Below are 15312 nucleotides of genomic sequence, written 5' to 3' on the forward strand. Positions count from 1 at the left end.
TCATGTGATTCAAATTAAAGACAGCACCCGCAGTCTGTGGCGAACAACTATCACTCTTGCTATGTTGTGAATATTTATTTATTAGGGGTCTTTGTCATGTCGGGTACATAACGGTACCGTTCGAGATTTTTTAGTAGGTTTCCAGGCCGGGTGAAGTTTATTGTCGGATAAGACCTGGCGTAACGATGGCGGAAGTGATTGAAGAGGTAAGGTTAGCCCGCTGACGTTAGCCTGCTAATGTTGTCACGACCAAACCAACTCGTTCAACCTCAAATGTAGAGCTTGGTTGTTTTATTTATTCTTTTTATATCGAGGCTACTCTAGCTCCCGAAATGCCTTTAAGTGCATCAAAGCTCTTCTGTGTACTCTGTGTTTTTACTCATACGTCATCATGCCCATTGATGTGTATATATATATATAGAGAGATATGAATAATGTAATGTTTATTGATTTTTAGACTAGTACTCTGTTTACATACAATCTGGATTTCAGTGTTTTACACTTCTTGTGATGTGTCATTAGAATCAAATTTGAGATAATCTAATCTGTGATTCCCAAAACAGAGCAGACAACCCAGTGAGGAATTTACAGATGAATCAGAGGTAAGATCAATAAATAGGACCACTGATCCCACTGTCTGGAATGAGTAGTTTTCCTCAGTGTGCTGTTATTTCTTTGCCGTCAACATCACTGTCCAGTGTGTGCACAGCTCCGTCAAGCCCCGCTGATGTTTCAAGTCTAATAAGACCTCACAATGTATATAACCAGTCTCGATAGGATTGTTTTCAGAGGTGTCAAAACACTTATTTATGCGGTGCACCTGTTTTTACCACATCTGTCAATATTATGAGTGACTTTCAGCTCTTATGCGCTACACCTGAGAGTCGTGAGTAGACTAAATAAATTATAGATTCATCCGCTGACCTGGCGGGAAAAGATAAGATAAAGATAAGATAGCCTTTATTTGTCCCACACTGGGGAAATTTACAGCCTCCAGCAGCAAGAACGTAGGCAGAAAGAAGAAAAAACAAACAAACACCGTTCAATTAAGTGCAATATAAATACAAAATGGATAAATCGCAGTGCTATTTACAGTTGTTTTCCACATCATTTAATTATTATTAATATTATTGCTGCTATTTTTTATTCAGCAGCCTGACAGCAGTTTGTAGGAACGAGCGTCGGTATCTCTCCTTCTTGCAGCGCGGGTGTAACAGTCTCTGGCTGAAGGAGCTACCTAGTGCTGTCAGGGCGGGCTGGAGAAGGTGGGAGGGACTGTCCATCATAGCTTTTAGCTTAGTTAGCATCCTTCTGTTGCCCACGTCCTCCAGAGTGTCAAGGGAGCAGCCCAGGACAGAACTGGCCTTCCTGACCAGTCGCTCCAGTCTCTTTCTGTCCCGGGCTGAGATGCTGCCTGACCAGCAGACAATGCCATAATGGATGGCCGAGGCCACCACCGAGTTATAGAAAGTCTTAAGGAGCGACCCCTGAACCCCAAAAGACCTCAGTTTCCTGAGTAGGAAGAGTCGGCTCTGTCCTTTCCTAATCAGGGTGTCCGTGTTTGTAGACCAGTCCAGTTTGTTGTTCAGAAGAACACCTAGGTACTTGTAGGAGGTCACCCTCTCTATGTCCATACCATGGATGTTCATCTGTGCTGGTGAGGACTGTTTCCTGCAGAAATCCACAACCAACTCCTTAGTTTTCCTAGGGTTGATCTGGAGGAGATTCTGCTGACAAAAGCGAAAATATGAGCATAAAGGAGGTATTTTAACAAACATTCAAGCCACAATATGCACACTGGTTCAACTACCGGTAAATTGACTAACTCATGCCATTTATGGCTCCTCTTCCTTGTGCATACTGCGCAAGACAGCAGCACAAGGGCCTTCAATGATCTTGCGTGAAATGCGCTGACTGCATTTTCATTTTGTCATAAGAAAGCTTCATCCCCGTGCATTTGCTATTTTCATAAAACAAACTTAGTCTTCCGCCGGCACAAAGCAACACTTGTGGGCTGGTGCGTCATGGGCTGATTGCTCACAATCAGCTTTCTAAATGATGCTGCACAGTCTGCCGGGTGTATGAAGTCCAGACACTGCCTGGGTGCGCTCTGATGTCCCGCTGAGTTTGGAGGGGGTGTGGGGCTGAATGTGGGACAAGAGCGTGGAGAAAGTGTTATTTTCACAAACAATCCTTTTCCCACTCAACAATGCCATACCTAGGCTATTTCCTGTGTATTACGGTGGCGAGAGCTTTGATGCGAGGGCATTTGTCACGGACTGCGCCACCGTATCAAACGAGAAAAAGCCAAACTGTATCCCTCTGCAGAGAAACTACACACTTTCAAACTTTTACCATCTATCGCTGCCTGCGCCACAGAGTCGGGACAATTTCCTTCTTTTTGTTGGAAGTCACAGTTTTACAGTTCAAACCGAGGATGACATCGCTCGACCGTTTACGTCGTGGTCGTCATTTTAACTTCAAGGAGACATCTGCTGCAATTTGGGGACAATTTGCAATAGCCACATAATCCCACATTGCTCCCAAATTTAGAATAATGAATAGAGGTGAAACAAATAATAGATTAATCAACTACTAATCTAATAAACCAGATGTGAATGTCATGGTCAGGACATTTTTTGTCATGATAACAGTTTGAAGGCGTGTCAAAAGTGGTCAGTCATGCGGCGCATCTTCTTTTTTACCCAGGAGGAGGACAGCGAGGAGGAGCCCAAGTTGAAATATGAACGCCTCTCCAATGGTGTGACGGAAATCCTCCAGAGCGACGCAGCCAGCTGTATGACCGTCCACGACAAGGTAGCCAGTGGGCCGCACCTCGCAGGGGCCTTTGCCCGGCACATTGTCGAGACGTGCGCTTCACAGTCCGTCTCGTGGGGGCACATGGCTTTCTCACCTGCGCGCGTAGCCACTCCTCACAATGAGACGCGCCAGACGCCATTGTCGGTTCCACTTTTCATTCCCGCTCTCTCGCCGATGGTTGTCATCGCAGGCCTGCCATCAGTGGTGCTGACGAATCAGCACCACATGGAAGCATTTGTTGCCTCCAATAAGGAGTTTGTTTCTTTGTTGGTTTGTTAGTTAGTTTTCACATTTTTCAGTTTTCAAGAGTGTTCGTGGAGGTACAGGGGCGAGCTACGATGACCTGGGAACTGTCATGACCAGCACTTCACTGTATCTCTATTTAAAAAACAAACCAAAAAAAACAATAAAATTAACTTTATTGTATTATTTTTCTGTCTTTTGCATTTTTATATTATTGTTTATTATTTTGTTATATTTTTGTTAGGCATGGTACCAACTTTGATTTCAGTTTTTAATTACAGTTGTAACATGGCCATAGTTCATCCATTTTGACATGTATATATTTGAACATTAATTGCATGATATAAATCTTGACTATTTTTTTACCATTTCAAATTTTTTTTGTATTTTATCAAGTACATTTTTATTTGAATTTTAAAAACGTTTTTTTTTTCTTTTTATTATTTTATTATATTTATTTACGGATGTATTTTGTTAAATCATACTACTTTGATTTGATAAAATTTTCTTTACCTTAACTTCGTTGACAGCTTCCCACAGTCGAATGAGTCCCATTGCGCACTTGGTCAGAGCCCTGCATGGTCACAGCCGCCAGCATCGCCCCACCAAAATTTCTCGCTTCCCCACCGTGAACGTGAGCATGTGGCCTCATATTTTAAGCGTCTGAATGGGGATTTCCGTTTGAACAATCCCCCGTCTCGATAAATCCCTTTTAAAAGTTGCTGCGCCTCACGACCCTCCAACACTTTTATTTATTTATTTCTGTGTTATTTTATTTTATTTTATTTGGGAAGATTGCGGTGGGGTCTGTGTGACACGCTCAGCTGTGCCTGTAAATATAAGCATTTCATTATAGGCTGCACTCAAGCATGCTGCTGGGCCACATGCTGCCAGAGAGCTGTGTGTGTGTTGAAGGGGGGTAAGGGGGGATTAGGCTGGGGTGCAGGAACACACACTTAAAGCCACATTTTTCTTTTTTTCCTCCCTCCACACCTACTTTCTTTTTCCCTTGTGGACACGCACACACACACACACACACACACACACACACACACACACACACACACACATGAAACAAAAAAGAAATTCCATGAAAATAATAGCTCTGTGCTTAGCTTAGTTAAGCAGCAAGAGGGTGAAGAGAAGTCAGACGTACAGTGCATTTATTATGCTGAAGCATTTTAATTTAAGAAGAAATGCCATTTCACACTGCCTGACTTAATAAAGAGCAATGGCAATTTCACACTTTTGCTCACAAGCTCACCCAATCCGCACCCATACTCCTTTTTATTTATTTTTTTTAAATCCCCTTCACCTACACACAAACACAATTTTGTTTTATAATTCACTAATCTTTCATTCCTCTTGTTGAATTTATACTTATTTTTGTGTTTCCAGTTTCTTGCTATGGGGACACATTTTGGGAAGGTTTTCCTGCTGGACATCCAAGGAAATGTCACCCAGAAGTTTGAAATTGTGAGTTTACTGAATAGATGCCAAAATAATAAGAATAATGATGCACATAGAAATCTGATGGTTCTTTTTCCCACATTGTTTTCTTTGATTGATTATTATTGTTATTAATAGTGCTATTTTTCTTATTTAAAAAACACACATGACAAAGATTTGATGTTTTTTTTTGAAGAGGCTGGAACGGATGGATGGTATTTCCATTCATTTCAATGGGCAACAGTGATTTGAGATACAGCCATGTTTTTTCTGTTCCCGTAGAGCTCGGTGAAGATCAACCAGATCAGCCTGGACGAGAGCGGGGAGCACGTGGGCATCTGCTCCGAGGATGGCAAGGTCGGACAGCTTTCACCTTCTTGAGTTTTGAGCACACAAGTGGCACAGCACCATATTCCATCGGCACCCCTTATCCGCCACCAAACTCTGTGCTAATACCGTCGGACTGAAATAATGAGCAGGTTTAACGGCACCAGTGTTAACCTGCCGTTTCAGCGCAGGAAATTATCTTTGTTACTGATGGTTATCGTCATCAAAAGTTTGCCAGTCACACTTGAGTTCAGGGGGCCCTTTAATCCCTACGAATCTAACTTAATCCTTAATTGCCGCTGAGATGCCATCGGGATCTGGCGTGATTTTACCCCCAGATGGCTGTGATGCACTAATGTCAACTTGGTGGTCCTCTTACAGTACACAAGAATTGGCGGTAGAGTCAAAGATTAGCAAACTTTTAAAGCCCACAGGGTTTCGCCCCGGAATCAAGGTGTGCACTAATTGGCGACCTGGTGGAACAAATCAAAGAAGGCTTTTTTTTCCCGAAGGTCCGGGCTAGTTGCAGAGGCGGCAATTAAAGCGGAGGTGTTGAGTTATTCACCTTTTGTTGTTGCTTGTTGCAGGTGCAAGTGTTTGGCCTCTACACAAGAGAAGGCTTCCACGAGAACTTTGATTGTCCCATAAAAGTAAGTAACAGATGCCCTGTGGAGAGGAAAATTGGATTGCCCCCTCAAAATTCACTTTCATCTAAATGCTATCTGGCCTCAGATACATCTCTCACACCAACTCTCCAGCTGGTAAATTGCCAGCTCCTTTCTTTGTCGGTACCTGTCACACAGAACAATGACACGGGAAAAAGGCAGCATGATGGGCAATGTGACGGGCTGTCAAACAGCTGTTAGACGTCATGACTCTGAAGCCACGAAAATTGCGATGTCATTATCATCCTGCTTCAGTAATCATCATCTACTGTGAGGGTAATGTTCCAGAGCACTCCGATACCTTAAATCAATCGTATCAACAAGAAGTGAAATCTACACTGTCTAGCCATATTTTGATAGCATTTGCGATATTACCAAAATACTGTACAGTGTTAAGTTTTTGTATTTACCGTAAACAAATCCTGTTTTTTTTTTTCAAACGAACAAACGTGACTTACTTCCAGTTGTTCTGTATGCATTCTGGAAAAAGCATATGGATGTCACCTTCATTGAGTTATGTGTGAATTGCTGATCTTGCGGAAAAAATGGGACACAAATTCCCACTCCCAAATTTTGAGCAAGGCCTTAAAAAGTGGAAGGCAACTCCATTCTGTACTTCCTCTCATCCACATGTGTCAATACATTTTTTTTCCATGTGTGGTGTATTTCCGTAACTGGAATATTGAAAAACATCAATCCCATTTCACTTTCCCCAATGCTAATGGTGTCATCTCTCATGCTAGGTGGTGGCATTACACCCCCACTTCTCCAGATCCAACTACAAGCAGTTTGTCACCGGCGGCAACAAGGTAACTTTAAATAGAATTTTGGACCCCCAGTCCCCCACCCCACCCCATTTACCATTTCACTTTTTTATTTTTGGGACGTTCCTATTCTCAAATCCATTGTTCGTGGTACATGCTGGCTATGGCTAAAGAAGACCATCTTTCTTTGTCTGTCTGCTGTGGGGGGGGGGGGGGACGAAAAGAAGAAAAGAAAGCTTTTCTGTCTTTCTGGAGTGCTCTCGGGAGAGCGGCCCATTTTCACAAAGTGCTATCCAGTAATGCCAGACATTTCCGCACAAGAGTGGATCATTATCGAGATGCCACACCGTGCTGCCTTGACTTCTGAGTTTTTCTTTGTGTCGTGAGCCAAAATTTGAGTTATGAGCAAGCTTGCCGCTCGATTCAAGTGAGGAATAAATGGAGCAGTTAGGATAATGTGATGCCCTTGCATGTGTGCAAGCCGAACCACTTCATCTTGAACAAAACAAACAGGCAAACACAAAAATAGGACATAGGAACACTCACAAAAAAGTGATTGTAGGCCACAGCTCACATCCGGACACGCACACACAGACTAAGCACAACCTTTCTTTCTCTCTTGGCTCTTTCATTGTTTGCCTCTCCGAGGAACTGTCGTGCGCATGCGCTTTGGATTTAGGTTATTACATTCTATCAGTTCACCACTAGATAGCACTAATTTGACACACTGTACCTTTTAAAACCTGAAAGAATACATGTAGTGTTATCTTTTGCGGCTGGAACAGAATAATGGCATTTCAATGGGCAAAATTGATATGATGTGCAAATGGTCACAGAAGGAAATGAACTACGGACAGTAAGTGAGGGTACCGCTGTAGTTTGAAGATCTTTCGACCAGGTGGACCCAATGTTGTGGCCGCTGAGTATTTGTAATAATGCCGTGGATTATTTTTAGATCAAGCACACTGACATTTATACATCGAGCAACATTTATTTCCCGTCATTGTTAGCGTGAAGCTTTGCCATTTTCTTTGAATCGCCGCCGATTCCTCTTGCTGAAGGGCCCTGCAAGGTGCCTGCGTCGGAAATCAATGCGCCTCGACGGGAGGCGCGTCCCATTCCAAAGAAAAATTCAATGTTCACTTCCGTTCTTTTGTCACGCCGTCTCTTGGTGGACCAAAGCGTTTATTGGTGGCTGGCTCTGGGCCTTCTTACTGATGTGCAGCTTTTGTATCGCTACAGTATATGTGAATTAAAGGACACATTAACTAGGGCCAATCAGAAACTCGCACAAATGTTCACTTTCGAACATGCTAACAACTGGTACGCTAAAATGTAGCCTATGACCTGACTACAGAAAGTACTGGGCTAGTAGATGGATCAGGATTTTACAGATGGGTCACTTTCAAATTGAAAAAAATTAAATGTATACAGTTTTTGTCATACTAATTTTGCATTTTTTTTTCATGGTGCTTTGATTTTCTCTTTGTAAATGTCTCCCATGCTAAAACAGACGTGCTATTCTTCTCTGTGCACTTAATGAAGTAGTCACTCAACAAAGGTTCCTTGCAGGAAGGAACGCCTCTCTGTCCGCAGCCCTCCCTCACCAATCTTCTGTGCATGCACTGCCCTCTATTGGTTGCATGACACTACTGCTCCGCATTCTCCACTGACCTGTCTCTTGTGGCCTTTCCTTGAAGCTTCTCTTGTACGAGCGCAACTGGATGAACCGCTGGAAGACGTCCCTCCTGCACGAAGGCGAGGGCACAATTACCAACGTCCAGTGGAGAACCAACCTCATCGCTTGGGCCAACAACGTGGTACGCAACCCCCTCCTGTGGCAGACCCTTTGTGATCAGGCGGGATTGAGACTTGATGCCGTATGTTCGGGTTAGGGCGTCAAAATCTACGACATCAGTGCAAAGCAACGTATCACCAACGTGCTGCGCGACGATGTCAGCCTGAGGCCTGACATGTACCCGTGCAGTCTGTGTTGGAAGGACAACACCACCCTCATCGTGGGCTGGGGCACCTCCATCAAGGTTTGCCATTTTAACTTGACCTTATCAAGCTACGTTTTTTGTAATTTCACCTCCTTCTGTGTAGATTTGTGTCGTAAAGGAACGACGTCCCACGGAAATGAGGGACCTGCCCAGTCGTTACGTGGAAATAGGTATGGAAAACTTCTGCAATGTCATAATGTGTAAGGGAACAGACGTTTTCTTTGTAGGAAAGCGCAACATCAGTCCGATCAAAATAAACTATAAGTAGGAGGGGAACAGAAAATGTCATTATCACGGTTTGCTCTGTGGATGCTCAGATAAACAACATAAGATGTTCAATACTTTTTTAAAAATGGCCCATACAGTTTCCGCCTTCGAGACGGAGTTCTTCATCAGCGGGCTGGCCCCCCTGGCTGATCAGCTGGTCACCTTGTTCTTTGTGAAGGAGAACCCTGAGCACATGGTAAGCAAAACCCAAAAGGATTTGGGACCATATTTCTAATGTTTGTTTTGGGGGGCGGGGGTGCCAGGATGTGGAGTTCCTTGCGCGGCCTCGTCTCGACATCATCCAGCCTCTGCCCGAGTCGTGCGAGGAGATCTCGTCGGACGCCCTGACCGTGCGCAACTACCAGGAGAACGAGTGTCGCGACTACCGTCTCGGTGAGACTACCGTCGCAGCAAATCCAGCAACATTATGTGCTGCTATTGGAGACGGAGCTCTGCGTCTAGACTACAAATGAACGACGCTTGTTCACACAAATAGTTAAACGAAGCGTATCGTAACCCCCCCCCCCGAAAGATTTGATTATATTTCTTCATTTAGCTTGGCTTCATGATAAGTTATATCTTAAGTTATAAGGTCCACCAATCTGTTGTGGTGTGCAGAGCATTCGGAGGGCGAGTCGCTGTTCTACATTGTCAGCCCCAAAGACGTGGTGGTGGCCAAGGAGCGCGACCAGGACGACCACATCGACTGGCTGCTGGACAAGAAGAAGTACGAGGAGGCGCTGATGGCCGCCGAGATCAGCTTCAAAAACATCAAGAGACACGACGTGCAAAAGATCGGCATGGCCTACATCAACCACCTGGTGGAGAAGGGCGACTACGACGGCGCCGCCAGGTTTCTTTTTAATAATAGCTATTGGCATTAGGTACACCTGCACTCTCAAGTCTAAGATCCCAAGACGTGCTTTGGAGGATCCGATGGAACTCTTTCGCGGACCTCATGCCGCCGAAAATGGGGCCTTTGGATGACGCAGCCTATGAATTTAGACACAGCCACTATCTTACCATTCATGATATCTGCATACTTTTCTTCTTTGTATATATTGACGAAATGTGTGTCTTGTGTTTGCGTAATACTGTCTCATGCAGGAAGTGCCAAAAGATTCTCGGGAAAAACATGGAACTGTGGGAAAATGAGGTGTACAGATTCAAGACCATCGGACAACTGAAGGTGAGTCACAGTCAAGCAACATCAAATTTCAGTTTTCGAAACAACAATTTTGCTTGTCTTCAATTGTAGGCCATCAGTCAGTATTTACCCAGAGGCGACCTGCGTCTTCGGCCCGCCATCTACGAAATGATCTTGCATGAATTCCTCCAAACGGACTACGAGGTACGGTACTTCCAAGTTGAATGGGCAAGTGTTGCGCATTTAAGCCTCTCAAGTCCTCAAAGTGTGTTTTCTCCGCCCGCGTGCCCGCTTAGGGTTTCGCCACGTTGATCCGGGAGTGGCCGGGAGAGCTTTACAACAACATGGCCATTGTGCAGGCTGTCACCGACCACCTGAGCAAGCACCCTATGAACGCTACCCTGCTCACCACACTGGCCGAGCTGTGAGTCGCCATATTCGTTATTAAATCAAGGGCATCTTGTCTGACCCTATTGAGGATAGGCTGTACAGATAATGGTTGGGTGGATAGTAAAATAAAAGTCAAAAGGAATTAAATGGAAAGTTTTTCAAAAAAATTTCTTTTTTCATTTTAATCAACTAATTGAATAAAATCTTTCATTGTGAAGACAATCACATTTAATCTAGTCAAAATATCATTTCCATAAGCCTAATTTTGGATGCAAAAAGTGGAACCTCAACTGGGAAATACAGGACCAAAGAGAATTTACAGGACTTTATAGGAATTAAATATAAACTTGAAAATTATATATTAGCCAGATACAATTTGAATGTACAGTATTTATTGCACAGCAAATGAAATGAAATGATTTGTCTTTTTTTTTTTTTTCTTGCCTGCAGCTACACGTACGACCAGCGTTATGACCGCGCGCTGGAGATCTACTTGCGTCTCCGCCACAAAGACGTTTACCAGCTCATCCACAAGCACAACCTCTTCTCCTCCATCGAGGACAAGATCGTGCTCCTCATGGATTTTGACACGGAGGTTGGTCTTGCATCCTGCGTCACCACGGCGACCGTCACCTGATGCACGTTTTTGTGTGTGCAGAAAGCTGTGGACATGCTTCTGGACAATGAAGACAAAATATCAGTGAGCACGACATCACGTTCGTCATTTGTAAGTATAACTATGATGCTCACTGATGGGTTTTTTTTCCTGTTACTTTAGATAGACAGAGTGGTGCAGGAATTAGCAGACAGGCCTGAGCTTCTTCATGTGGTGAGTGGGCAACCCTTATTCTCCTCCTCCTCCTTTTGTTGTTGTTGAGTTAGCGCTGAAAGTACTTTCGCTTGTCCCCGGGCAGTACCTTCACAAACTGTTCAAGCGGGACCACCACAAAGGGCAAAAGTATCACGAGAAGCAGATCGGCTTGTATGCCGAATTTGACCGGCCCAATCTGCTGCCCTTCCTGAGAGACAGCACACACTGCCCGCTGGAGAAGGTACACGTCCTCTTAACCCCCTGCGCGGCTATTGTCGCAAACCGTGGTGTCAATTCAGGCGTCAAGGGTCGCACACCTGGAAAACATCTCGACCATATACAAGTCAAGTCCTGCAATATTTGCACATTTTTTTCCCAAAATTAAGTTCAAATGTATATTTTCAGTTAATTTCTCTCCTCAATAAATGTTTCATATTTAAAGTTAGTTTATTCTTTAAAAAAAAAAAACTTTTTTTTTTTCAAAACTGTTTTGTATACTGTACATACTTGTTTATTTAGTAATAATTTTGGCAGTGCCCACCACTGATCTAGCAAGTTCCTCTTGCAGGCTCTGGAAGTTTGCCAGCAGAGACACTTTGTGGAGGAGACAGTCTTTCTGCTCAGTAAGAATAAATCTTGACATTCACTTTGCCGCATCCGTGCCGGAATCGACTGAACGCAAGTGGTTCCGCAGGCCGGATGGGAAACTGCAGACGGGCCCTGCAGATGATCATGATGGAGCTGGAGAATGTGGACAAGGCCATCGAGTTTGCCAAGGAGCAGGACGACGCCGAGCTGTGGGAGGATCTCATCACCTACTCCATCGACAAGCCCCGTGAGTATCCCGACCACCGTCTTTGACACGGCCACCCTGACAAATGTCACGCAGTATGCTATCGTTTTGCCTGATGAGTTTTGCACAGTTTTCTTTTGGTTTGCGTCGCCAGCGTTCATCACAGGCCTGCTGAACAACATCGGCACGCACGTGGACCCCATTCTGTTGATCCATCGCATCAAGGAGGGCATGGAGATCCCCGACCTTAGGGATTCCCTCGTCAAGATTCTCCATGACTACAACTTGCAGGTTTGTGCTCCCATTTGATTTTGGAATTCACATCCTATTTCTTACAGAACAATTATGTTTTGGCTAGTGTAAAATGACTAAATTAATCTAAATACAATTGCAACTCAATTGCAAACACAATTATTTAACATTGTATTTACATTTAATTATATTTTTAAAAAAAGAATATTGTGGAATCTATTTGCTCAAAAATATTTACAGACAAGTGATAACGGCAATATTATTTTCAAATATTCTCCAAATAATATTAAATATAGTATCCCTTATTCATATTAGATGGCGGGAAAAAAAAATTCATCTTCATCAACAGATTATGCTACGCGAGGGATGTAAGAAGATTCTGGTGGCCGACTCGCTGTCGCTGCTTCAGAAGATGCATCGCACGCAAAGCAGAGGCATCGTGGTGGACGGTTGGTGCACTTTTAGGGGGGGGGTGATGTTTTCTACAGCCTGACCCATTCGTCTGTTTACCGTCCGATTTGAGCCCTTTAAAAAAAAAAAGGTATAGTCAGCTCTAGTTTTGCCAATTAAAAGCTGCTATGCTCTTACTCAGTTGTCCCTTGACGTCAACTCACCAACAGTCCAACATTTACCACAACAATGTTGGATTATTGTGTTGCGTTGGAGCTGCCGAAGCTTCTGAGCATGATATTGCTTTGACAGCAAAATCTTTTGCTCCTCACCGTCAGCGAGTGTAGATAGAGAACAGGGTACAACATGCATTCTTAAATTCACTGTATAGCAATAATGACCAGAATATATATTCATCCATCCATCCATTTTGTGATCCGCTTTAACCTCACAAGGGTCGTGGGCAGTCGGCGGGGGACACCCTGAACCGGTTGCCAGCCAATCACAGTATACTGTATATTCATTGTATATTCTTTAATTAATCAGCGAATTAATCAGTTATCAGAATTTTTTTCTGCCAAATATCGGAATTGGCATTGGCCTAAAAAAAAACATGGTCAGCTCCTAGTATTATCATATTGAAACTCATTTATACTTTTGTGGGCTTTTCTTTGCAGAGGAGAACATTTGTGAATCGTGCCATGTGACGATTTTACCCTCAGGTATGTTGCACGGGAACGCTTTTTCTTATTTCTAGCTTACATATACAGTGGATAGAAAAAGTCTACATATCTGTGTTCAAAGATTTTCAAACCATTTTCCATCATGGGGAGAACATGCAAACTCCACACGGTGTACAGAATTTAACAGAAACAAAAGGGAAATCTGCCTAATGAAGTCGTAAATGTGAGTCAGTACACACATGCTACCATTTAAAGTGCCTCTTATTAAGCACAAATGAAGTTCAGATGTTCTAGTTGGCTTTCCACATGAGTTTGAATCTGATTGGCTGATTCTGAACACAGCCATAGCCCCCAGCCCCAGTACACTCCTGTTAAAGTCAGCACACACTTGCCACCATTTATTATTATCTTACACCTCTGATTAATCCAAATAAAGTTCAGAAGTTCATCTTAATCACATGTTTTTCTGTCACAAAAATCTGATATTTGAACAGGGGTGTATATAATTTTTATATCCACTGTGTACTCTGTTTCAGACATGGCCAAAGCTTTCAGCGTGGTGGTGTTCCACTGCAGACACATGTTTCATAAGGAATGTTTACCCTCCATGGGAACGGTTAGAAATATTAAAATCATAATTATCCTGCATGAAAATGTTTATCTAATATATATATCTATATCTATATATATATATATAGAGAGAGAGAGAGATTTTTCTTTTTTTTGTTTTGGGCTAGACTCCTGGAGTGCAGTTTTGCAACATCTGCAGCGCAAAGAGGCGTGGGCCAGGAAGCGGCATCCTGGAGATGAAAAAATAACATAAACAACAACACTGTTAAACTTGCTGCTGATATGATTTGCCAGACCCTAAATAACCAAATAAAATCTAATTTTAAAAAACGTGGGTTATTGTTTGTTGTTGGAGATGATGTAATATTTATTTTTAAATCATTTCTGAGTGCAGGGTGTGGATCTAGTGTTTAGCATGTCTGCCTCACATATTTGTTTTGGCTTGATTGTTTTCCTTGTGCTTGGCTAGGTTTTCTCCAGTTACTCAGGCTACCTACCAAGTTCCAAAAACATGTATATTAAATTCATTTAAAACTAGATTGTCCATATTTGTGAATGGTTGTCCATGTGTGTCCTCTGATTGACTGGTGACCAGTCCTGGGTATGCCCAGATTCTCTCTCAAAAATCTGATATAATTTGGATGCATGTCTAGCAATTGGCTGGGGACCAGTTCAGAGTGTATTACAGTTCTTTCATCAAAATTCAGCAAGGACTCAAATAAAGACAAGTGCAATGAAAAATGGACGGATTTCTTGCACACCCTTGCACCAACTTGAATGGACATGACATTTTTTAGAACCCACCAAAATATGGGGAGCTTTTTGCATTGTTTTAATCTTGTTCTTGTTTCTACTTGTATTTATTTTAATTGCCGATTGTTTGTGCGACATCCACATATTGTTTCAAAACAAAAATGTAGGTAGCGGAATAACGTGACATCACATCCGCCGTCAGTCTCCGGAAGTACAGTTAATTTTTATTCACGAAAGGGGGAAAAAAACAGCTGGTGTATACGAAATAAAGAGCGCATCAAAGTGAGTTTTCTCGTCTATTTCTGTCCTTTTGCTGACGTTATTATCACGTTGGACGTCTTGTTAATACACCCGTCAGTGTGTGTGGGGCTGCTGCTTTGTATATTTGACACGCGAGCGGCGTTTTGTTGTCGATTTGCTAACTTAGCTTTAGCCTCTATGACCAGCACCGCACTTGTAGCTAACACTTTAGCCACTATTTGCGAACTCGCTGCCTTGTCTAGTATCACTACCCCTGCGAACTCGCCTTGCTTGCTCACTGAAATGTTTTATTAGGGCACAAACATTCATGCCATCCTCATAACTAGTGCGTGTCGTGACGCGTTTGTCTTTGGCGTTGTTGTGTATCATTTCTGGCAAGTGTTGATGTTCGTCACCCACCAAACACCGCTGGGATGTGATCATTAAACATTGGGAGGGAGCAACCACGTCTGTAGTTGTTCGGTGTATTTGAGTGGATCAAATGTTAAATGACTTGAGATGCATGCACGCTTGGGGATTTTAGTTGTTCGGTGTATTTATGAGTGGATCAAACGTTAAATGACTTGAGATGCGTGCACGCTTGGGGATTTGTAACATATATAAAACGTGTGAGAGAAACCTTATGTAGGAAATTGTGTACACTTTCAAAGTATAGTTGATTCACACGTGACCAACATTATCAGATCTATCATTCAAAGACAATTGTAGTGATTAACGAGCATCA

The 15312-nt window shown here is 43.0% G+C and overlaps 2 protein-coding genes across 3 annotated transcripts in view; both read left to right on the top strand.

The window, feature by feature from the left end:
* Positions 1-14613, top strand: vps41 (VPS41 subunit of HOPS complex). Of its 2 annotated transcripts, XR_015098962.1 has the most exons (28): positions 1-206; positions 564-602; positions 2710-2817; positions 4462-4539; positions 4795-4869; positions 5427-5489; positions 6248-6313; positions 7969-8088; positions 8164-8310; positions 8375-8441; positions 8637-8734; positions 8802-8931; positions 9157-9391; positions 9646-9727; positions 9797-9889; positions 9982-10109; positions 10526-10670; positions 10734-10775; positions 10854-10904; positions 10990-11127; positions 11455-11509; positions 11581-11721; positions 11834-11970; positions 12281-12380; positions 12999-13043; positions 13126-13227; positions 13541-13620; positions 13742-13808. XR_015098962.1 is itself a non-coding variant. In XM_086101621.1 (27 exons), exons 1-27 carry the CDS (start codon positions 186-188, stop codon positions 13820-13822), a joined length of 2565 nt encoding a protein of 854 aa, XP_085957747.1. In that variant the 5' UTR covers positions 1-185; the 3' UTR covers positions 13823-14613. The 2 variants fall into 2 exon arrangements, 1 of the variants encoding a protein (XP_085957747.1); XM_086101621.1 differs by lacking the exon at positions 13126-13227 and having other exon boundaries at positions 13742-14613.
* LOC147186937 (uncharacterized) overlaps positions 14563-15312 on the top strand; it is a 14095-nt gene continuing 13345 nt past the window's right edge. The window contains exon 1 of the mRNA XM_086101620.1: positions 14563-14609. The gene's annotated coding sequence lies outside the window, so the exon portion shown is untranslated. The remainder of the gene's footprint in view (positions 14610-15312) is intronic.

This window comes from Hippocampus guttulatus, chromosome 21 (assembly GCF_054856545.1).
Source record: "Hippocampus guttulatus isolate MCC_2025c chromosome 21, RoL_Hgut_1.0, whole genome shotgun sequence".
NCBI lineage: Eukaryota > Metazoa > Chordata > Actinopteri > Syngnathiformes > Syngnathidae > Hippocampus > Hippocampus guttulatus.

Coding starts and splice junctions, on each gene's coding strand:
- vps41 (XM_086101621.1), top strand. CDS start 186: ATGGCGGAAGTGATTGAAGAG. Junction 9,890..9,981: donor TCCTCCAAACGGACTACGAG/GTACGGTACTTC, acceptor GTGCCCGCTTAG/GGTTTCGCCACGTTGATCCG. Junction 11,510..11,580: donor GGAGACAGTCTTTCTGCTCA/GTAAGAATAAAT, acceptor GTGGTTCCGCAG/GCCGGATGGGAAACTGCAGA.